This window comes from Thunnus thynnus, chromosome 24 (genome assembly GCF_963924715.1).
Source record: "Thunnus thynnus chromosome 24, fThuThy2.1, whole genome shotgun sequence".
Lineage (NCBI taxonomy): Eukaryota > Metazoa > Chordata > Actinopteri > Scombriformes > Scombridae > Thunnus > Thunnus thynnus.
Genome location: NC_089540.1, coordinates 12,245,928 through 12,270,848, shown reverse-complemented (window position 1 = coordinate 12,270,848; position 24,921 = coordinate 12,245,928). Strand labels below are relative to the sequence as shown.

The 24,921-nt window shown below is 40.2% G+C and overlaps 1 protein-coding gene across 1 annotated transcript; it reads left to right on the top strand.

The window, feature by feature from the left end:
* Nucleotides 1–214: 214 nt before the first annotated feature.
* LOC137176959 (protein NLRC3-like) lies at nt 215–23,556 on the top strand. The gene is made up of 7 exons (XM_067583011.1): nt 215–305; nt 13,055–13,204; nt 15,009–15,131; nt 16,789–16,911; nt 18,569–18,691; nt 20,348–20,470; nt 21,603–23,556. Exons 1-7 carry the CDS (start codon nt 289–291, stop codon nt 23,554–23,556), a joined length of 2,613 nt encoding a protein of 870 aa, XP_067439112.1. The 5' UTR covers nt 215–288.
* The last annotated feature ends 1,365 nt before the right edge of the window (nt 23,557–24,921 follow it).

Sequence of the window (24,921 nt, the reverse complement as noted above, 5' to 3'; positions counted from 1 at the left end):
AGGGAGGTGATAGCATTCTTTGTCCTTCAAAGTATCCCAAGAGGTGCTGATTGTATTTTTAAAAAAATATTTACAACAACGTTACTAGTTTAAATCCCAACACACACTCGATAAGACAAATTTTATTTAACATTTACTATTGATGTTCCCTTGAGCATGACACTGAACTCAGCAACTACTGGATGACTTGGAGAAGGAAGACTCTTGACGTCCCCCCATCCCTCAGGGTCATGTGATTTCTTGTAAATTGTACAAGTGAAACTAAATTCAACGGAGCAGGAGGATAAAATGGCGTCTGACGCGGGGTGAGTGTTAATGAAATATTCTTATTTTACCATGAAAGTCTCAGTCATTTTCCTATCTGAGGACTGTAGAGGGGAAAAGACTTAGAATGAACTTCTATGGATATAAAGAGAGGAAATAAAACGAGATAACTTGTTTGCGTGGTATTTCCGGTGTTGTGTCGCACTTTCTCACGAAGCCCTCGCTGAAAGAACAGGAAGTTTTTGCCGTTCTGTTGTCGGCAAATTAAGCCGTAATCATTTCTTCTAAATGCAGTCCATTTGTTCACAATATAGGTAGCAATCTTGCTCCGGAGGATGAGAAAAAAACGATGTTAAGTTTTTTTTATTTGCTCGAAATTATTAAGTTATTCGGTAGTGTGGTATTTCCGGGGTTGTATCAAATTTTTTTCACGCCGTCGCTGAGAGAAAAGGGGTCTGTACTACGAAGCAAGTTCAACCAGTGTTGCCAACTAATTTTCAGGGGAAGTTGCTACAAGAAGGTAGATTTATTTCTAAAAGTTGCTAAATGACGTTGTGATGTCATTGTGCGATGACGTCATTACCTCAATACGTAGAATACACAACGACATCACTCAAATTGACTGACCATCTCGGGGAAAAGTATGATTTGAAATTTGTTAGTTTAGATGTGTTTGTTTATTATCACGTTTTTATTTGTAAAAGTAATATAAACACAACATATTTTATGATCATGTAGGAGTCGCTGGGATAGAAAAGACCGTGACTTACTTCTCTTGACAACACAAACGTGTCGTTTATTCTCTACTTAACATCTGATCTGATAACACAGACGCATCTACATCACGTCACCTCTGTAACCAACTCTTTAAGATCCCCTCCAGACATGTATTAAGACCTATACAGGCTATGATTAAGACATATAAAAATACTCTGCTTTGAACAATATGTGAGTATGTGACTGATATGTTTTTTCCACTAAAAAACTCCTTCTTCCCCATTAAAAAATCCAGTCTATGTAAATATATTTAATTTTAAAAGTTTAACTACTTTACAGAAGACGTCTCCTACTTCACTGTAAAGTCAGTTTTCAATGTTTGTGCACTGGAGGCTTCAAGTTTCCACATCACACTTGTATAAATTGAATATTGGATCAGGATTGGCTCCAAACGTGTTTGTATGTCACAAATTATGCTCGTATGCCCGCCTCTTCAAACTGGATTTTCAATGACCTCAGGGAAACTTTCCACTTCAGCAGATGAATGTGAAAACAGCCTTCTAGTGTCAAACTCTGTACATACATCATTCTGCACAGTGAAGCTAAAACATCCAACTGTAGGAACAAGAAGAAAATGCTTCTTAGCAATAACTTATCTTTTACTCAGCCGTTTACTTAATGCACAGATAGGGGAGAGACACTCTCATCGGTGTCACAATGTGTCGCCACTTCTTGTATCTGTCATTTAAAATTAAAAAATGTCTATGCACTTTTGCCGCCAGGCAGACAGACCGTATGTTATGACTGAGTGTGTGACAGAAAAAATCATTTTTGTGTCATTTAGATGGAAAATATGTGCATTTTAGCATTTGAGTCACTTTTCAAAAGTTGCTAAAAGGTTCCATCTAAATTTTAGAAGTAGCTAAATTTGTTGCTAGGTGCTTTTTGAAAAAAAAAGTTGCCAGGGTAGTTTAAAAAGTTTCTAAACCTAGCAACAAAATTGCTAATTTGGCATCAGTGAGTTCAACATACCAGGATATATTTTAATCAGCAGGCTACATTGGGTCTCACATTGGCCGTCCAGATAACCAGTACAATGAAGCTGATATCAACCAGCTCAGTCAACTCTGGGTTTTCCAGCTACGAGCACGTTCATATGAAAGAGGCGAGGTTGTTAATTACAAGCGACATCATCAAAAACTTCTGTTTTAGGAACAGCAAAAAGTCATATTCAACAGGAGCTGTCTGAGGAGATGAGCGAAGCCTCTGTGGAGGATGCAGAGATGATGCTGTAGGCCTGACCTCATTCCAACAACATCGCCACAAATGGAGAATAATAATGTTGGACTGTCAAAGCAAACAGATTTATTTGTTCTTTAAAAGATGATTGTAAACTGTTTTTTATTAAATTCATATGTAAATGTGCAAGTTTTATATTTTCTTTGGTCTGCTTTCAGTTGGGTTAAAGGTCTTGCTCAACTCAGACATGTGATTCCACTTATTGTGGCTGAATAGACTTGTGTGAGCATGTATGTACAGATTGAGATTGATTTATATCTCTCTGACTCTGCCGTTTAAGTTTTGAGACCTCACATAATTGCCAGCACACCTCCGTCCACATTCAACCTGAGCAGGTCTAATCAAGTAGAAACTGAACACCTGTGTGGGTGTGCAGTGCTTATGATTAAATATTTTAGATAGTGTAATGGCAATTTTCATTTTTTGATGTCCTTTCTTTTCCTGTTTTTCCAGTTTACCATTACTACACAGGTAGGTTAAGTTAGGAGTGATCTTACGCAGATTCAAGAACAGATTTTCCAGTCCGTTGGCTGCCGTTTAGTTTGTTGTTTTATTGAAGTCTTTGTACATGTCATGAACATACCGGGTTTCTATCCTGCCAGCTGTAGTGTGCGTCTGTTCCCGATCTGGTAAGAACTGTATGTGCTCCACCTGCCTGTGCCTTCCGTTTCCTGTCACCTATGCCCCTAAATATACAACCCTGTGCATCTCATGACCGCCACCCAGTGTCCAAAATAATACTGCAAGTTATAACTAAACAAATGACATGCCAACAATCAACATAAATGGCTCCTACATACCGGCCCCTAATTGTTTTATGTATATAACAAAACAATTACCAATAAATAATAAAAAAGGTGCCATATCCATTATACATTATATATACAATTTTCAAAAAATGCATCTACTATGTGTTGGCATTTCTTCTTTACTGATTCTTCAATCTTCCCTTTTTTTTTTTCTTTTTTTCTTGCCGTTTAGGTCTCGGCTTCTTGGAGCAGACATATCTTTGTTATTGGTCTTTCCAAGATGCTGCTCTTCGTCTGTAGTCGAACTGTGCGCACAAGTCCTTGTGCATCTGGTTTAGTTTCCAGTATTCTGCCCATTAGCCATGAGCCTCGTGGTGCAGTAGAATCAACCACCACAACAATGTCACCTGGAGCAAAGCTTCTTTTTACCTTTGACCACCGTTGTCGTTCTTGGATAAGAGGTAAGTATTCCTGTGTCCACCGTTTCCTAAAGAGATCTGCCATGTATTGCACTTGTCTCCATCTGCGTTTGATGTACAAGTCTTCTTTTACAAAGAGTCCAGGTGGTAGTATTGGCTTAGACTTCAACAGAAGAAGATGGTTTGGTGTGAGTGCTTCCAGATCCATTGGATCATCAGAGATTTTGGTAATGGGTCGATCATTCAAGATTGCTTCAACTTCACAAATTAAAGTCTGCAATCCTTCATCATCCAAAGCTTGTTGCTTAAGAACAGAGCGCAGCACATTTCGAACGATGCGGATCAGTCGTTCCCAAACACCGCCGTGATGGGATCCTGCTGGGGGATTTAAGTACCACTTTATCCCTCGCTGAAGCATAGCACTCTGGATTTTGTTATGATTCAAGCCACTGAGTGCTTCTCTCAATTCTTTTTCCGCTCCGATAAAATTTGTGCCGTTGTCTGATCTTAAAGACATAACTTGACCTCGTCGACAGATGAATCTCTGTAATGCATGGATGCAGGAGTCTGTGTCAAGTGTATATGCAACTTCAAGATGTACTGCCCTGCTTGCCATGCAGGTGAAGATTACACCATACCTTTTCACAAGACTTCGTCCTCTCTTGATTTCTATAGGACCAAAGTAGTCCACTCCTACATCTGTAAATGGAGGCTTGTCTGGTAGAATCCTCTCCAGGGGCAAGTCTGCCATTTTTTGTTCTCCAACTCTGCCCCGCTGTCGTTTACACACAACACAGTCTGTAATGACCTTTCTTGCGGCAGAGTTAGCTTTGATAATCCAGTATTTTTTACGGAGGCGAGACAGCATATAATTTCTTCCTCCATGTCCAAGTTGTTCATGAATATGTCGTAACAATAGTGTGGATATGTGTAAGTCCTTTGAGAGAATAATTGGATGCTTGGCCTCTTCTGGCATCGCTAGTCTATTCAGGCGACCACCTACTCTCAGAAGTCCATCATCCAACACTGGATCCAGTTTGTACAAATGACTGCTTCTTTTTACGCCATGTTTACCAGCTTCTAGTGCAAGAAGCTCTTCTTTGAATCTTTGTCTCTGGCTGAAAGAGATGATGGCGCTTTCTGCTTGGATAAGATCTTTAGGACATAAACACTGTCCACAGAGTGTTGTTTTAAACACTTGCATCTCTTTTTCAACCTTTTCTTTTAGCTTGCCAGGATCTTTTTCAAAGCTACTCATAGCAGCCTGAATCTCTTTTCTCATTCGAGCCAGCTGCAGGAGTGTTGTCTTTACTTTAAGAAGCCAAGCCACAGCAATCTTCAGATTCCTCCATGATGAGAAATAGTTGATCAGAGAGTTTGTGGGGTTCGATGGACTCTGGACAATAACGTTTATTGTGATGTCTTGTTTGATTTCTGGATCATTAGCAGAGATTGCAGATTCCAAGTGAGGTTTTGGCCATTCTCTGTCTGGCTTACAGAGAAAATCTGGTCCCTGGATCCATCTTTTGCAGTTCAAGAAGCGGTCTGCTGTTAGTCCTCTAGAGGCTTCATCTGCAGGATTTTCCTTTGTGTTAACATATCTCCATTGTGATACATCAGTAGCATCCCTTATAAAAGAGGTCCTGTTTGCTACAAATGTTTGGAAGCGTTTGGTTTCGTTGTTGATGTATTTAAGCACCGTTGTGCTATCGGTCCAGAAGATGGATTTGTCCAGTTGAAGCTGTAATTCCTTTCGCAGCATTGTGTCAACTTTGACAGCTAGGACTGCAGCTGTGAGCTCCATTCGGGGAATCGTTATTTGTTTCAATGGTGCCACTCTGGATTTTCCTATTATGAATGCAACATGCGCTTCTCTGTTATAGTTTTCCAGTCTTATGTATGAGGCAGTACCATAGCCACTTTCACTGGCGTCTGAAAAGTGGTGTAGCTGTGCAAATCTGATTTGACCAAAGTTTGTGGGCTTCATGCACCGGTCTACTTTAAACTCTACCATCTTGTTAAGGTCTGCTAGCCATCCTGTCCACCGATGCAAGAAGGTTTGGGGTATGTTTTCATCCCATCCAAGTTTTTTCTTACAGAGCTCCTGCATAATCAGTTTGGCTGGCAGAGTAAATGGTGCTACAAATCCTAAAGGATCGTATATAGAGCCGACTACGGACAAGATGCCACGTCTGGTGTATGGTCGTTCCTGTGCAGCAATTTTGAACTTGAAGACATCTGTTTCAACACACCAGTGCAATCCCAGGGCTCTTTCCATTGGCAGATTGTCTTTGTCCAAGTCCAACTCCTTAGTCTCTTTGGTTCGGTTTTCTTGGGGAATGGATGCCAATACAGTACGGCTGTTGCTGATCCACTTTGACAGCATGAATCCTCCCATTTTGCAGAGAGCAGTCAGGTCTCTTACCATTTGAACTGCTTCCTGTTCCGAAGGCAGGGATTTCAAACAATCATCTACATAGAAGTTGTTCTTTACTGTGTTTGTTACCTCTGATGGAAAGTGACCTTTGTTGTCATCAGCAGTCTTCCTTAATGCAAAGTTTGCACAACTTGGTGACGACACGGCTCCAAAGAGATGTACTTTCATCCGGTATTCAACAAGATCTTGCTGCACATCACCATCGGGCCACCACAGGAATCGCAGATAGTCAACATGCTTTTCTGATACTCTGACTTGATGAAACATTGCTTTGATGTCAGCCATCAAAGCAACCGGCTCTTGTCTGAATCTGATGAGAACTCCAATGAGTGAGTTGGTAAGGTCTGGACCCTGCAGCAATTGGCAGTTAAGTGATGTTCCTTTAAAGACTGCACCACAGTCAAACACTACCCTTAAGGTTACTTTCTTTGAGTGATACACTCCGTGATGTGGGATGTACCAGAGTTCTCCATCGCTTCGATTCAGCTGGTCGACTGGTACCACTTCAGCATAACCATTGACAATCATTTCTGTGAGGAAAGATGTATATTCATCATGAAATTTCTTATTCTTGGCAAACTTGCGTTTCAGGCTTTGGATGCGCTGCACTGCAATGCAACAGTTATTTGGCATGCTGGGCTTTTCTTGTGTGAAAGGTAAGTCTAGGCAGTAGTGTCCATCTGTCACTTTTGCTGAGCGATTCACAATGTCCAAGAATTTTACATCTTCCCTAGACATTTCCTCTGTTTCCTTGCTGGTTCCTTCACTGAAGTCATGATTGTACTGTTTGATCAGTAGCTCCTCCAAGTTTACAATGGATATTCGATTGACAGCAGCAGCAGGGCAGCCATTTTCATCCCTTATGCTTTTGTCTCCTCTCAGGGGACCATAGATGACCCACCCCAGTAGGGTCCTCACAGCATATGGTCCTTCCCCTTGGCTGTTGACCAGCTCCCAAGGTTCCAATACCTTTGAAGCATTTGTCCCGATGAGTAGGTCAATGCCAGAGTCTATTTCATGAATCTTGATATCCTTCAAGTAAGGCCATTGTGTCAGATCTTCTTGTCTGGGAATGTTGAGCTGGGAAACAGGCATGGTTTTATGTGTGAACACATCAGATATTTGAATGAAATAGTGTTTGTCCAGACTAGATATTTCCAAACCTGAGATATGATGACTGGTCACAGGCTTCACTTGGTTCATGGTACGTAAAAGAATATTGGTCCTTTGCCCTGTTATGTTCAGCCTTCTCATCAAGCTTTCTGTGCAAAAGGTAGATGTACTTCCATGATCCAAGAATGCATATGTTTGCAACACTGTGTCCCCCTTTTGGCTCTTTACTTGTACTGGTACAATGGAAAAGGTACAGTTTTCATCACCGGCCCCAATATGCCCACATGTATGAGGTGAGGGAACAGCATTACTCCCACTTGCTTTTTCACTCTGTTCTGCATGTTCTGTTTTTTTTCCTTTGTCCTTTTGTTCAATGTGAAGTATTTCAGGATGATTTTGGTTGCACACATCACAAGTCAAACGACTCTTGCAGTCTTTGCTCATGTGTCCTATTTTTAAACATCCAAAACAGACTCCCTTCTCCTTTAAGAAGTCTATTTTTTCTCTGTGCATCTTCTTCCTGATCTGTGGACACCGCCCCAATGTGTGACCACTCTTGTTGCAGAACAAACAAGAACTTTGAGAATTGGTAGTAGGTACATTTCCTTTCATTCCATTTGTTGTCAAATTTTCTTGTACTGATGTTTTTACAGGTGTTACAGCTGTTGCAAAACTGCTTCCTCTAGGTCTTGACTTTTCTCGTTTTAGTAGAGCTTTTGACAGTTGCAGCTGGCTTAGCATCCTGAATGTTTCCAAAAAGTGGATCTGATAGTATCTTCACTTGTCTCTCTATGAAGTCTACCAGGTCAGAAAATCTAGCTCGATGTCCACGCTGCTCCTGTAACTGACATGCTCTACTTCTCCACTTGTCTCTGAGCCTGTAAGGCAGTTTCAGAAGGATGGTCTTCATATTGGAAGCAACATTCATTTCCTCCATATAGGTGAGATGTTCCATTGCAGTGCAACAACCTCTAAGGAACAGTGAGAATGCTTGCAATGCTTCCACATCCTCTGATTTGATCACTGACCAGGCAAATGCTTTGTCCATATATGCAGTGGCAATCTTATGTTCATTACCAAAATGTTCTTTGAGCAGATCTTTGATAGCCCTGGGCTGGGGGCAGATGTTGACAGCTGCGGACTAAGTCTTTTGGATGTCCTCTTGTATATTGCTCTAGAAAATGCAAGCAGTCACTGTAGTCATCACACTTTTTTTCCACTCCTCTCTCAAATGCCCTGCTGAAAACTTCGTACTGTAAAGGATCACCATCATAAACAGGAATGACTCTTGGTGGTAAAGTAGAAGAGAGACTTTGTTGAGCCAGGAGAGCAGTGATGTCATTTTGCCTCTGTATTAGGTTACACATATCACCTTGATTGCCATCATTCAATACAGGGGGTGTAGTGCGAACATACCCCTGCATACAACTCTGTACATTTTGCCTTTGAGGAGAATACTGTATTAGATGGGTTGTATCATGAGGTCGAACAGATGGTCCGTGAGCTGTTTCTTTTGGTCTAACAACCTGTTGCTGGGAAGAAGAGTTAGTTTCAATCAACACATTCTGTCTTTGCTGCACTTGATCTGGTAAATATTCATTTGTGTGTGGATTTAATTTAGCTGATGTTTCATTTTGAGCAGTTCCTTTTCTCAAATAAGAGTTCATCCCATCAGAAACTCTAGAGCTGCTTCTTGATCCCAAGGCCTCAAGTATGTTGATTTTTGCATTGGTTGCTGCCAGTTCAGTTTCTAGTTCCAGTTGCTCTCTCTTTCTTTTCAATTGTTCTTCTTGTGCCTCAAGCTCATGTTTTTCCTTCAGGGCAGCAACACGTTCCATGAGAGCAGCCTTTTCTGCCTGAGCTTTAATGCGAGCAGAGGATGTTGAAGATGCACGTGATGAAGAACTGGATTTGTGCTTTGATTTAGGTTTTGAGGCATTTGAAACGCTGTCATCAGGTCCAATGTCATCTGAATTTACTACACTTCGTAGTATGACACTTTCAGCAATGGAGTGTGCAATTTGCTGTCCAGCCTCAGGTAACCACACCTTTACATCTTGTATAAACCCTTTAAAGATTTCCATTTTTCGTTGAAACCACTGATTTTGCTTTTCAAGTTCATCTTCAGGCAGTGGTAAATTCACCAGTGATTCATGGTTTTCCTTGGCTTCATCACAGAGCTTGATTAATTGAAACAAATTAGATTGTACTTCTCTTGCATTTTCCTTTGATTTCATGAGCTCTTTCAGCATTTCCATCAACTTGTTAGCTTGTTTACATTTCCTGTTTCTTGTCTTCTGACAATTTGCAATGAACAATTCCAAGCCTTTGGCAGTGTGTTTGATAACTCTTTTTTCCTTTTCAACATCGTCATCTTGTGACTGAGCATCAGACTTAACAACAGACATATTTGTTCACTGTCCCTTTAAGACTTGTTGACGAAAGCCGTATGCTGCCGGCACAATGTTTCAAACAGCTGATCGATGTGCGATCGTAGCTTTCAGTCTTCAGTCAACCAACTCCATTATAATAGCCGTCTTCCAATACGGCTTTGCATATAGCTTCTCCAATAAAGCTTAATGCTTGCATGTACTCACTCAGTTTGCGGTTTTCAATCACCGTCAGGTAAGCGCAGGTGACGAAGATGTCCACCTGGTTTGGTAATGGCGGCGTCCTCTTTGTTGTTCCGCGAGACAATGCTCAGTCCGTCTGAATGAATCACGAGCTCCAATATCACTCGAAGACACAGTTCTTACTTAGGTGTAATGGCAATTTTCATTTTTTGATGTCCTTTCTTTTCCTGTTTTTCCAGTTTACCATTACTACACAGGTAGGTTAAGTTAGGAGTGATCTTACGCAGATTCAAGAACAGATTTTCCAGTCCGTTGGCTGCCGTTTAGTTTGTTGTTTTATTGAAGTCTTTGTACATGTCATGAACATACCGGGTTTCTATCCTGCCAGCTGTAGTGTGCGTCTGTTCCCGATCTGGTAAGAACTGTATGTGCTCCACCTGCCTGTGCCTTCCGTTTCCTGTCACCTATGCCCCTAAATATACAACCCTGTGCATCTCATGACCGCCACCCAGTGTCCAAAATAATACTGCAAGTTATAACTAAACAAATGACATGCCAACAATCAACATAAATGGCTCCTACAGATAGTTTTAAGATAGTCTGGCATATGCAGTTGAAGCTTCTTCCCCTTTTCAAGTAACCTTCTGGTCAGAATCTAGCAGCACAAATGGTCTTTTGACTCTGCAATATACTCCTCCAGGCCAGCTGGGAGATGTAGTCCTTCAAGCATGTCCTACATCTGCCCGGATGGCTCAAAAATCTCTAAAAAAGGGAGGTGATAGCATTCTTTGTCCTTCAAAGTATCCCAAGAGGTGCTGATTGTATTTTTTTTAAAAAAATATTTACAACAACGTTACTAGTTTAAATCCCAACACACACTCGATAAGACAAATTTTATTTAACATTTACTATTGATGTTCCCTTGAGCATGACACTGAACTCAGCAACTACTGGATGACATGGAGAAAGGAGAGTTTTGACGTCTCTCTCTCTCTCTCCCCCTGGCATCTGACGCGGGGTGAGTGTTAATGAAATACTCTTATTTTACCATGAAAGTCTCAGTCATTTTCCTACCTGAGGACTGTAGAGGGGAGAAGAGTCAGAATGCACTTCTATGGCTATAAAGAAAGGAAATAAAACGGGTAGATAACTTGTTTGTGTGGTATTTCCGGTGTTGTGTCGAACTTTCTCACGAAGCCCTCGCTGAAAGAACAGGAAGTTTTTGCCGTTCTGTTGTCAGCAAATTAAGCCGTAATCATTTCTTCTAAATGCAGTCCATTTGTTCACAATATAGGTAGCAATCTTGCTCCGGAGGATGAGAAAAAAACGATGTTAAGTTTTTTTTATTTGCTCGAAATTATTAAGCTATTCGGTAGTGGTGGTGTTCAAGTTTGCTTTCTGTTGAAGTGTAAAATGTTCTAAAACTGGTGTAAATTATTGTTGGCCGTTCAAGTTTATACAGAAATCATGAATGTTGCGCAGCATTAAATATGACGTCATTATATAGACTTTCTCTTCAGCGACCCAGACTCTGACTGACTTCCAGCGTCCCTGCATCAGACTTTATGATCCAACCATAAAGATTTATAAAGTCTGTTAATATTTGACTATTGTTCCGGGTTTTTCAGTCCAAAGTTCAGAGCTGCTGTTCTGTTATCAGATTTCCTTAAAGAACACTTCAGGTTAAAGATGAATACAGAGAGTTGAGACTGTGAATCAACAGACCTTAAAAACCTCCTGCTGTGAGTTACATGTTTGTTCTTCTTCTGGTAGGTTTCCTGGTTGAAGCTGCTGATTAATTTCACCTTCATTCATCATCTTGATTCAGATTATTTTCAGCATCTAAAGGTAACGTAACCAACAGTTTTCACCATGTTTGTGTCTGCGGGTGTTGAAATGATCTGATGACAGTAGAGATGGTCGTTATAGTGATGAGTTATGTTGCTTTGTTGACTGCACTGGTGGAATGAAATAGGAGTATTTATCAATACTCTAATAGGTTCTTTTTCATTACCAAAGAATTCGAGGATATTTGAATTATTAAAGAAAGAATAAATTCAGAACAGTCAGCAAAGTCACTATATAAATTCAATAATATCTCACTTGAAAGAAATAAAAAAATGTCAGTAAAATAAATAATATTCCTGACATTAAAATACTCAGTGAAGTTTAAAAAGAATGAAGAACACAGACATCAATCAGTATCTTCATCCTGTCCTCCTCCTCCTCCTCCCTCTGCTGCTGGTTGAGAGGAGGGGCTGTTTCAGCCAGAAGCTAAATTTACAGGAATTTAACACATTTTAATACACGATAATAACTAAGCTAAACACAAACACCAACAAATAGAGCAGAGGAGAGGACAGAGAAGCTAGAGAAGCCCAAAACAAATTTCTATGTGGTTATGCAGGTAAAACCAAAGGAAAAAAGACTTGACAGCACTGTGAAAAAACATAAGAAACCCCTGAAGTCTAATGATGAAATTGTGAAAATGTGTATTCGAATGTAGAACGAAACTGGCATTAAAACAGACAAACGCCCCCAAGAACAGCTCAACGTTTATGAATAGAACAAACAAAGTGTGTGAAAGAGGAGGGGTTGTTAATTACAAGCGACGTCATCAGAACCACAAATAAAGTACTTAATATGATATGAGATGAAACGCTGATACCAAGTACCTGCAGAAAACTTCTGTTTTAGGAACAGCAAAAAGTCATGTTCAACCAAGTGAAAATGTAAACAAGCCTGTAATCATACAACAGAATAAGAAGATGTAGAAACACTAGAAATAATTTCCAAAGATTAAAAGTAGGCTAAGTTTTATCCTCACAACACATTTGATAAGACAAATTTTATTTAACATTTACTATTGATGTTCCCTTGAGGATGACACTGAACTCAGCAACTCAGTGTGAAGACCTGTCCTAGACTAACAAATGAAGGCAAAATTCAAAAGAAAAAAGTTATATAACACTGCAAGTTCTGGTAAATTACATGGTAATGACTGGAAGTTACACTCCAAACTGTATTATAAAGGGTTACCTGAAGTACTAACATTTTGACCAAAACCTATTTTAATTTAACCTGTTTAAGCCAAAAAAGATCCTCATAAACATGTTTATGACACACACACACACACACATACGCACACACACACACACACACACACACACACACACACACGTTGACAGAGTCGTGTGATTTATTGTAGGTGGCAGTACTGGAACTGAAAGTCTTCAACGGAGCAGAGCAGATGGATAAAAACTGACATCTGACGCAGGGTGAGTGTTAATAAAACATTCTTATTTTACTATGAAAGTCTCAGTTTCCTCCCTGAGGACTGTAGAGGGGAGAAGAGTTAGAATGAACTTGTGTGGGTATAAAGAGAGGAAATAAAACGGGGAGATAATAACTTGTTTGAGTAATTTGTTTCTCTTGAATGTTGCTTTCTAATCTCACAGTCAGTGTTACTGGTTTACCTCTCAGACTGACTGAAGTCCACAAGATGAGTGCTCGTGTGGAGGAAGAGGAGGACAGAGCAGAGCCTCCAGTATCCAACGTTCTGTCTATGAAGAGTGACGGGTACAACGATCATTTTACAACCTTCAGTAATGAACCTGGACCCTCAAACACAAAGTAAGAGAGCTGCTACCAACTCATTTATATGACTCATTAGGGCCCTGGCACTGAAAGTGTGAGGAACCTGTTGTTTTTGTAGAGATTATTAGGTCAGAGTGGTGAGAAGGCCTATTGTATCTGAAGCAATTCTTCTTCTTCTCTGCAATGAATCACATTTTTGAGGAGCTAAAGGTGCTTGAAAACTCACAAAACTTTGCACATGCGTCAGAAGTGAGGGGAAATTTATATTTTTTATAGTATTTATTCATTGTTTTAGCTTCATTTGCCACAACGTCCATAGGAATGAACAGGGCCCCGTCTCTGACGCTGTATCCAGTTCTCTTTATACATCCATGCATGAAGCCTAAAAAGTTTGAATTCCGGGTATAAAATTACACAGATCTTCCGCATCTGTGGGGCCCATAGAGCATGAGCACCAGAGACTTCCCCCAGCCTAGCCGGCTACTTCCAGCTACTTCTGGTTAAGCCTTTTCCCATGATTGTGTGAAAAACTTGTGAAAAATGCTTTTTGGGCTAATGTGCATCAAGTGACAGACCTGGAAGTTGTAATTATGTGGTTTGGCCGTTGTGTCAAACTGGCTGCAAAGCCTGGTGCTCTTCATGGGGTCTTGGGCTCAAAGTACTCGAAAATTCATGAAACTTTCCACATGTGTTAGAAGTGGTGGGAAATTATATGTTTTATAGTGATTGGGCTCTTTTGTCGTCATATCCATTCAGTCACATGCAAGGCTGAAAATTCCTGAGCATCGGGTTTGATATGAGTTACATAATTTAAATTTTCCCTGAAATATTTAGCCAAATAAACAATTTCCAGTGTTCAAAAGACACCCTGATCATATTCTGGTTTATTAAATAATGAATACACAATCAGAATATCAATAAATACAGACTCAAATAATTGATAAATAATATGAACACATTCTGCCAGTAGAAATGGTTCATGTGCCTCTGAGCAGGACACAGTATAAATACTGAATGCAGGTTGTTATTCATGTGCAGGTGTTTGTTAAACAGCTAACAGGCTGCAGAGAGAAAACAGCTGCTCTGCCAGTGATAACTGTTCACCTTTATTAGTGTTATCACAGTGCACATGTGTGCAGACTCAAACTCCATGAAAAATCGCCACAGCTGTGACAGTCGAATGACAGCTGATCCAGCTGTTATCAGAAACAGGTGTCGCTTCATGTGACACTTCAGATGAAAGGATGTCCCATGTGTTTAAAAACATATTTCCTTGTTTCCTCTCTCTTCACTTGGTTTCCTTGCGTCTTTCCTTGCATCCACGGTGGGAGGGACTGAGATGCAAGGAAAGGATGCAAGTTAGGGACACATGGATGCAATTTAAGAGACTTGGGATGCCACCTACTGCACACAGGGAATAAAGTTTTACCCATTCACACAGTGTCCGATAATCCTGAAAATTCAGAGCCGTGTCAGCTGACCTCCAGCAGCGATACCATGGCTACCACTCCCTCTGACGCATGCAAATGAATTTTAATTACCTCTGCCAATAACATTATGTTTTCTGTTCCCCATGGTTGATTTTGTGTTTGTATATTAAAATTTCTACTAATATTTATTTAGTATCTAAAATTTAACACACATTCAAATTTTTTGTCCCATCTTCCCCTTAGTATCTGTGACAGCTGTCAGTCATTTAGAAAAGCTGTGATCTAATCTGCGACTTAATATCTGCAGGAGCAGCAGTTTGTGTATTTAGAGCTCCTTCAATGGCTTTGTCATCAGAGAATTTATCAAGGATTCACATGTTATGAATAAAAACATCTTGGTGGTGTTACAGACGTCAGACAGACCACAGACAGAGAGCAGAGTCTCCAGCATCGGACTGTCTGTCTATGAAGAGTGACTGGTCCAACCGTCAACCTCCGACCTTCAGTAATGAACCTGGACCCTCAGACACAAAGTAAGAGACTGTTTCTGCTGTAAACTGATTGACTAATGACTAAATGTATTGCTGCATTAATGATCCACTTGTGTAGCACAGCCTACTCCATAGCGCCCTCAAACACAGAGCCATGTTGGAATAAAGTTGCTTTGATGTCCATGAAATTCAGTGGGATCATTGCTCTCATCATTCTGGACATAATAAAAAAAAAATCCACCCAACAGGAAATCAGCCATTTAGGATTTCGTGCATCAATTTTCATTTCACAAACACGTTTTTGGCCTTTAGGATGCACAAAATTCAAGAAACTTTGCAGCCATGTTCGAACTAGTAAATATTTTGATTTGATAAAACAATTGGGTTTAGGCATGGCACATCGGTTGTGTTAGCCCCCTAATTACTTTTTGCATTTATGAGGTGCTAGGGGTGCTCAAAAACTCAGGATACTTTGCACATGCATCAGAAGTGGCAAAACTTGATATCTGATATGGATCTTGGGCTTGAATGTGGCAAAATGCTCAATGGCACCCCCTAGAAAATTTCAAAGTCAAAGCCCCCACCTTTAAATTTAACATAGATTTACGAAATTTGGTACGCAGATGAAACATCTCCAGACTTTAAAAAACGCCTCTTGGAGTCATACCCTAAGTCCAACAGGAATTCAGCCACTTTTAATTTACAGTGCAATTTTTTTGCAAAGTGAAGCCATTGACAGACGTTTTAACAAACTCCTCCTAGAGAATTAAGCAGTGGGACTTAAAATTTGGTAGGTGACATCTAAAGACCTTTACGCTGCTAAATTGCTTAAAATTTGGTAGGCGACATTTAAAGACCTTTACGATGCTAAATTGCTTAAAATTTGGTAGGTGACATTTAAAGACCTTTACGATGCTAAATTGCAAAGCTTCTGAGTGTTCGTGGAACGATTTACATGAAATTTACATGGTGTGGTCTGCACATGATATACAGCAACATGACGTATAATTAGTGGGTGTTCTCTAGCACCACATAGTGGACACAGGAAGTGGTATTTATCTCCTGCATTCAATGCCCAATTTTCATGACAGTTGCTCTCTGGTAATGAATCGCTGCATTAATATCTCACTTATATAGTATATCCTACGGGCAACAGGATGTGAAGTCTAAATGACACATTGTTCATCAAATGTATATACAATTACCAATATGTCATCTTCAGCGCCACGTACCGCACACAGGAAATAATATTTTACCCATTCACACAGTGTCCAGTACTCCTGAAAATTCAGAGCCATGTCAACCGACCTCCAGTAGTGATACCACAGTTGCCGCTCCCTCCGATGCACATGAGGTGCGAGGGCCTGGTCATCGCTGCTTGCTGCTTTAATTTAAATTACCTCTGCCAATAACATTATGTTTTCTGTTCCCCGTGGTTGATTTTGTGTTTGTATATTCAAATTTCTACTAATATTTATTTAGTATCTAAAATTTAACACACATTCAAATTTTTTGTCCCATCTTCCCCTTAGTATCTGTGACAGCTGTCAGTCATTTAGAAAAGCTGTGATCTAATCTGCGACTTAATATCTGCAGGAGCAGCAGTTTGTGTATTTAGAGCTCCTTCAATGGCTTTGTCATCAGAGAATTTATCAAGGATTCACATGTTATGAATAAAAACATCTTGGTGGTGTTACAGACGTCAGACAGACCACAGACAGAGAGCAGAGTCTCCAGCATCGGACTGTCTGTCTATGAAGAGTGACTGGTCCAACCGTCAACCTCCGACCTTCAGTAATGAACCTGGACCCTCAGACACAAAGTAAGAGACTGTTTCTGCTGTAAACTGATTGACTAATGACTAAATGTATTGCTGCATTAATGATCCACTTGTGTAGCACAGCCTACTCCATAGCGCCCTCAAACACAGAGCCATGTTGGAATAAAGTTGCTTTGATGTCCATGAAATTCAGTGGGATCATTGCTCTCATCATTCTGGACATAATAAAAAAAAAATCCACCCAACAGGAAATCAGCCATTTAGGATTTCGTGCATCAATTTTCATTTCACAAACACATTTTTGGCCTTTAGGATGCACAAAATTCAAGAAACTTTGCAGCCATGTTCGAACTAGTAAATATTTTGATTTGATAAAACAATTGGGTTTAGGCATGGCACATCGGTTGTGTTAGCCCCCTAATTACTTTTTGCATTTATGAGGTGCTAGGGGTGCTCAAAAACTCAGGATACTTTGCACATGCATCAGAAGTGGCAAAACTTGATATCTGATATGGATCTTGGGCTTGAATGTGGCAAAATGCTCAATGGCACCCCCTAGAAAATTTCAAAGTCAAAGCCCCCACCTTTAAATTTAACATAGATTTACGAAATTTGGTACGCAGATGAAACATCTCCAGACTTTAAAAAACGCCTCTTGGAGTCATACCCTAAGTCCAACAGGAATTCAGCCACTTTTAATTTACAGTGCAATTTTTTTGCAAAGTGAAGCCATTGACAGACGTTTTAACAAACTCCTCCTAGAGAATTAAGCAGTGGGACTTAAAATTTGGTAGGTGACATCTAAAGACCTTTACGCTGCTAAATTGCTTAAAATTTGGTAGGCGACATTTAAAGACCTTTACGATGCTAAATTGCTTAAAATTTGGTAGGTGACATTTAAAGACCTTTACGATGCTAAATTGCAAAGCTTCTGAGTGTTCGTGGAACGATTTACATGAAATTTACATGGTGTGGTCTGCACATGATATACAGCAACATGACGTATAATTAGTGGGTGTTCTCTAGCACCACATAGTGGACACAGGAAGTGGTATTTATCTCCTGCATTCAATGCCCAATTTTCATGACAGTTGCTCTCTGGTAATGAATCGCTGCATTAATATCTCACTTATATAGTATATCCTACGGGCAACAGGATGTGAAGTCTAAATGACACATTGTTCATCAAATGTATATACAATTACCAATATGTCATCTTCAGCGCCACGTACCGCACACAGGAAATAATATTTTACCCATTCACACAGTGTCCAGTACTCCTGAAAATTCAGAGCCATGTCAACCGACCTCCAGTAGTGATACCACAGTTGCCGCTCCCTCCGATGCACATGAGGTGCGAGGGCCTGGTCATCGCTGCTTGCTGCTTTAATTTAAATTACCTCTGCCAATAACATTATGTTTTCTGTTCCCCGTGGTTGATTTTGTGTTTGTATATTCAAATTTCTACTAATATTTATTTAGTATCTAAAATTTAACACACATTCAAATTTTTTGTCCCATCTTCCCCTTAGTATCTGTGACAGCTGTCAGTCATTTAGAAAAGCTGTGATCTAATCTGCGACTTAATATCTGCAGGAGCAGCAGTTTGTGTATTTAGAGCTCCTTCAATGGCTTTGTCATCAGAGAATTTATCAAGGATTCACATGTTATGAATAAAAACATCTTGGTGGTGTTACAGACGTCAGACAGACCACAGACAGAGAGCAGAGTCTCCAGCATCGGACTGTCTGTCTATGAAGAGTGACTGGTCCAACCGTCAACCTCCGACCTTCAGTAATGAACCTGGACCCTCAGACACAAAGTAAGAGACTGTTTCTGCTGTAAACTGATTGACTAATGACTAAATGTATTGCTGCATTAATGATCCACTTGTGTAGCACAGCCTACTCCATAGCGCCCTCAAACACAGAGCCATGTTGGAATAAAGTTGCTTTGATGTCCATGAAATTCAGTGGGATCATTGCTCTCATCATTCTGGACATAATAAAAAAAAAATCCACCCAACAGGAAATCAGCCATTTAGGATTTCGTGCATCAATTTTCATTTCACAAACACGTTTTTGGCCTTTAGGATGCACAAAATTCAAGAAACTTTGCAGCCATGTTCGAACTAGTAAATATTTTGATTTGATAAAACAATTGGGTTTAGGCATGGCACATCGGTTGTGTTAGCCCCCTAATTACTTTTTGCATTTATGAGGTGCTAGGGGTGCTCAAAAACTCAGGATACTTTGCACATGCATCAGAAGTGGCAAAACTTGATATCTGATATGGATCTTGGGCTTGAATGTGGCAAAATGCTCAATGGCACCCCCTAGAAAATTTCAAAGTCAAAGCCCCCACCTTTAAATTTAACATAGATTTACGAAATTTGGTACGCAGATGAAACATCTCCAGACTTTAAAAAAACGCCTCTTGGAGTCATACCCTAAGTCCAACAGGAATTCAGCCACTTTTAATTTACAGTGCAATTTTTTTGCAAAGTGAAGCCATTGACAGACGTTTTAACAAACTCCTCCTAGAGAATTAAGCAGTGGGACTTAAAATTTGGTAGGTGACATCTAAAGACTTTTACGCTGCTAAATTGCTTAAAATTTGGTAGGCGACATTTAAAGACCTTTACGATGCTAAATTGCTTAAAATTTGGTAGGTGACATTTAAAGACCTTTACGATGCTAAATTGCAAAGTTTCTGAGTGTTCGTGGAACGATTTACATGAAATTTACATGGTGTGGTCTGCACATGATATACAGCAACATGACGTATAATTAGTGGGTGTTCTCTAGCACCACATAGTGGACACAGGAAGTGGTATTTATCTCCTGCATTCAATGCCCAATTTTCATGACAGTTGCTCTCTGGTAATGAATCGCTGCATTAATATCTCACTTATATAGTATATCCTACGGGCAACAGGATGTGAAGTCTAAATGACACATTGTTCATCAAATGTATATACAATTACCAATATGTCATCTTCAGCGCCACGTACCGCACACAGGAAATAATATTTTACCCATTCACACAGTGTCCAGTACTCCTGAAAATTCAGAGCCATGTCAACCGACCTCCAGTAGTGATACCACAGTTGCCGCTCCCTCCGATGCACATGAGGTGCAAGGGCCTGGTCATCGCTGCTTGCTGCTTTAATTTAAATTACCTCTGCCAATGACATTGTTTTCTGTCCCCAATGGTTGATTTTGTGTTTGTATATTAAAATTTCTACTAATATTTATTTAGTATCTAAAATTTAACATACATTCAAATCATTTGTCCCATCTTCCCCTTAGTATCTGTGACAGCTGTCAGTCATTTAGAAAAGCTGTGATCTAATCTGCGACTTAATATCTGCAGGAGCAGCAGTTTGTGTATTTAGAGCTCCTTCAATGGCTTTGTCATCAGAGAATTTATCAAGGATTCACATGTTATGAATAAAAACATCTTGGTGGTGTTACAGACGTCAGACAGACCACAGACAGAGAGCAGAGTCTCCAGCATCGGACTGTCTGTCTATGAAGAGTGACTGGTCCAACCGTCAACCTCCGACCTTCAGTAATGAACCTGGACCCTCAGACACAAAGTAAGAGACTGTTTGTGCTGTAAACTGATTGACTAATGACTAAATGTATTGCTGCATTAATGATCCACTTGTGTAGCACCGCCTACTACATAGCGCCCTCAAACACAGAGCCATGTTGGAATAAAGTATTATTTATATTTCTATTCATGATGCAGAACTATTATTATAGACACTGTTTCAAAGTAAGATGGATCTTAATCTGCGTTTTATAGCCACAAACTACAGATGGTATTTCTGTAGCAACCTGAGAACCTCCATGTCAGAATTTACACTTCAAGAAGATATTCAGACATCTTTGCCCCAATGTTGAAGTCACTTAAAGATCTGCGACCTTCAAAACCTGAACGAATGTGCTTCAAAGGTGTAATTCCTTTTCTCATGTTTTTACTCAAAACATACCTCAGGTCAGCTGTTATAAGCTACCAGATGTTGTGTTGAATCAGTGAATATTATAATAGTGCATTATGTGGTGAAAAGGTTATTTGTAGAAATGCTTTACTCACCTTGATTATGTGTGTTTGAGTTTTTTTTTCTCTTCAGCTAACTGCTTATATAAAATATAGTGTGGAAAACATGGAAGAAAATTAAGCTCAAAGATCCACATTTTTGGAGCTTGCGGTTGAAAGCTCTGAATCATTAGTAAGTGGACCTTACTAATGCATGAAACATAGTGTTACATGCTGTTTGTCTTAGACTGCTGGTCTACCACAAGTTTTAGACCACTTCTAACCTCAGTTCAATCCTACCTAACCCAAGATAAGCTGCCCAAAGGGACTGTAAAGCAGTAAAGGACATAATCATCTCTCTTTAATGGAAGGCTTTTACAGTGAAGCAGCTGCAGGAAGTGTTGAGTTTGTGTTAATAGCAAACTACAAGCAGATCACTAAATGTTTAGTAAGACAGCCAGATAAGAAATGCAGTTAAGGGTTGTTTTCAGCAGAGAGACAAATGAATCTCTTTATGTCAGTTTACAAGACTTAAATATGTGTTTATGAAAGCAGGAGAGTTTAAATAAAACAAACTTTTACTGTTCTCTGTGACTGTCTGAGCTTCTAGACAGTGTTGGCCAAATCTTAATATTTTTCAACAATAATCAACAAAGCATTTTAGTGATAAAGAATTTACTTTACAGAGAGAAAAAGAAGAGGAGTGGTGTTTGTGTGGAAGAGCAGTTGTTCTTTGTGTCAAGAGGGCGTCCTGAAGGATCCAATCTCTACCAGCTGTGGACACCTGTTCTGCAGAGAGTGCATCAACTCATACTGGGACCAGTCTTCTTTATCAGGGGACTTCTCGTGTCCTCAGTGTGCAAAAAGGTTTTACATGAACATAAGCTCAGTTTGAAGAGGAGATGTGAATGTGTGATTGAAGGAATTGATGAAGCAGGAAGTGAAACCCTCCTCAACAGCATCTACACTGAGCTCTACATCACAGAGGGACAGAGTGAAGAGGTTAATACCCAACATGAGGTGAGGCAGCTTGAGACAGCTTCCAAGATGAAGATCCTCCATGACGCTCCAATCAAGTGTCACGACATCTTTAAAGTCTTACCTGACCAACAGAGACACATCAGAGTCGTTATGACGAGCGGCGTCGCTGGTGTTGGAAAAACCTTCTCAGTGCAGAAGTTCACTCTGGACTGGGCAGAGGGCTTGGAAAACCAAGATGTCAGTCTGGTGATTCTGTTTTCATTCAGGGAGCTGAACTTGATCAAAGATGAGCAGTACAGTCTTCTCATGCTGATCCATGATTTCCATCCAACATTACAGAAGGTCACAGCAGAGAAGCTCGCTGTCTGTAAAGTTTTGTTCATCTTTGACGGCCTGGATGAAAGCAGACTTTCATTAGATTTCAACAACAGGAAGGTCGTGTCTGATGTCACACAGAAGTCATCAGTCAACGTGTTGTTGACAAACCTCTTCAAGGGGAATCTACTCCCCTCGGCTCTCGTCTGGATAACTTCCCGACCTGCAGCAGCCAATCAGATCCCTCCTACATGTGTTGACAGGGTAACAGAAGTACGAGGCTTCACTGACGCCCAAAGGGAGGAGTACTTCAGGAGGAGATTCAGTGATGAAGATCTGTCCAGCAGAATCATCTCACACATTAAGACATCCAGGAGTCTCCATATCATGTGTCACATCCCAGTCTTCTGCTGGATCATTGCTACAGTTCTGGAGCACATGTTGACTACAGACCAGAGAGGAGAGCTGCCCAAGACCCTGACTGACATGTACTCACACTTCCTGCTGGTTCAGACAAAGAGGAAGCAGCACAAGTATAATGAGGGACATGAGACGAGGCCACAGGAGCTGACAGAGGCTGACAGGGAAGTTCTTCTGAAGCTGGGGAGGCTGGCGTTTGAACAACTGGAGAAAGGAAACATTGTGTTCTACCAAGAAGACCTGGAGCAGTGTGGTCTTGATGTCAAAGAGGCCTCTGTGTACTCAGGATTTTGTACAGAGATCCTCAAAACAGAGAGTGTGATCTTCCAGAAAACAGTCTACAGCTTTGTTCATCTGAGTGTTCAGGAGTTTCTGGCTGCAGTCTACATGTACCACTGTTACACCAGCAGCAACTCAGAGGTACTGAAGGCCTTCCTGGGAAAAGACTACAGTTACTCATCCCTGGATGAGTTCCTGAAGGGAGCCATGAAGAAATCTCTTGAAAGTGAAAATGGCCACCTCGACTTGTTTGTTCGTTTCCTTCATGGCCTCTTGGTGAAGTCCAACCAGAGTCTCTTAGGAGGCCTGCTGGGTCAGACCGAGAACAGTCAAGAAATCATCCAGAGAGCCATCAACAACCTGAAGAAGATGAATACTTATGTCTCTCCTGACAGAAGCATCAATATCTTCCACTGTCTGACGGAGATGAACGACCGCTCAGTACATCAGGAGATCCAAGAGTTCCTGAAGTCAGAGAACAGATCTGAGAAGAAACTCTCTGAGATCCACTGCTCAGCTCTGGCCTACATGCTGCAGATGTCAGAGGAGGTTCTGGATGAGTTGGACCTGAAGAAGTACAACACATCAGATGAGGGACGACGGAGACTGATCCCAGCTGTGAGGAACTGCAGAAAGGCTGTGTAAGTCCAGATGTGATTATCAACACTATAAATCAATCACTGCAGAACACACACACATCTCTCATGTCCATCTGCTCAGTCCAAAATGTTTTAGATACTTCCTGTTGCCTCTTTACCCAACTCTGAAGAGTCTATTTGGTCTCCAAACGTTGTATTCTTTGTACCTGTAACAAAGATAAACATTTTTAAGGGTGTGTTTTACAGTGTTTGAGAGTGATTGGGAAACAAAAATATCAACATTATAAAGCCAATATTACATCAATCATATCAATATTACAGTAAAGTGTAATGTAAATGTATAGTGCATGCTGTAAAGTGTGAATCACTTTACATTAGAGATGCACTGATGTGGAATTTCAGGGCCAATGACAACAATTGATAATTATGTTTGTTGTGTCTGATACCAATACGATAACCAATATTATTAATCTTAAAACAATGTAGGTTATGTTTGTTTGTAAGTTATGCTGGCCTTCTGAAAACAGGCAGCAACACAGAGAGCAGAGGAGAGAAAGGTAAGAGAGGCAGGACTGTACAGACTACTATAATCTACTCTAAAACCATGTCTGCTCTGTTACTCTCAGTCCGCTCCAGTACCAACAATGCTTAAAAATGACCTTAAAAAAATTCCCTGTTCACAACCAGGTTTACAATGATGTCACTAGTCCACAGTCACTGTAAAAGGCTCTGCATTATCGGACACAATTATTGACTGAAATTCAATCACCAAAACAATAACAATACAGTAGTTACATTTTCTCATTTCTTGGCCAATAAAATATCAGCCACTGACATATCATACATCCCTCCTTTACATACATGCACACTGTAAAACATACAAACTATTAAATTGTGTTCAGCTTGTGTTACAGCTGCTTGTTGCCAAAATTGTAAACCAGTTATTCTCACAACAATTGTTCTTCAGTTGTAACCAAAACTTTGAGAGCAAGAAAATCTTTGTAGTTGATGTGTTTACACTTATGGACACAGTTATTCTGTTTAATTATTAACAATGTTACATTTTACAGTTTATCCTTCACCTCCTAGTTTTAATACAAATCCAGCAAAGGAACTTCAGGACTTAAGGATTTGTGTTTTGACAGTCAGCATTTTATCACAACAGACAGCATTTTACCATAAATGCACTATATGGAGCTGCTGACCCCTCAAAACACAATTTGCTTTGTCATCAAAATGCATAGTGTCTATATTTATCATAGAGGTGTTTGATTTTAACATATTTAAATGTAATATAATTTGTAATAACAGGCTTAAGGGCTGTGGACTCTCAGAGACTCACTGTGAAATTGTGGCCTCAGCTCTGAAGTCCAACCCCTCCCATCTCAGAGAGCTTGACCTGAGTGAAAAC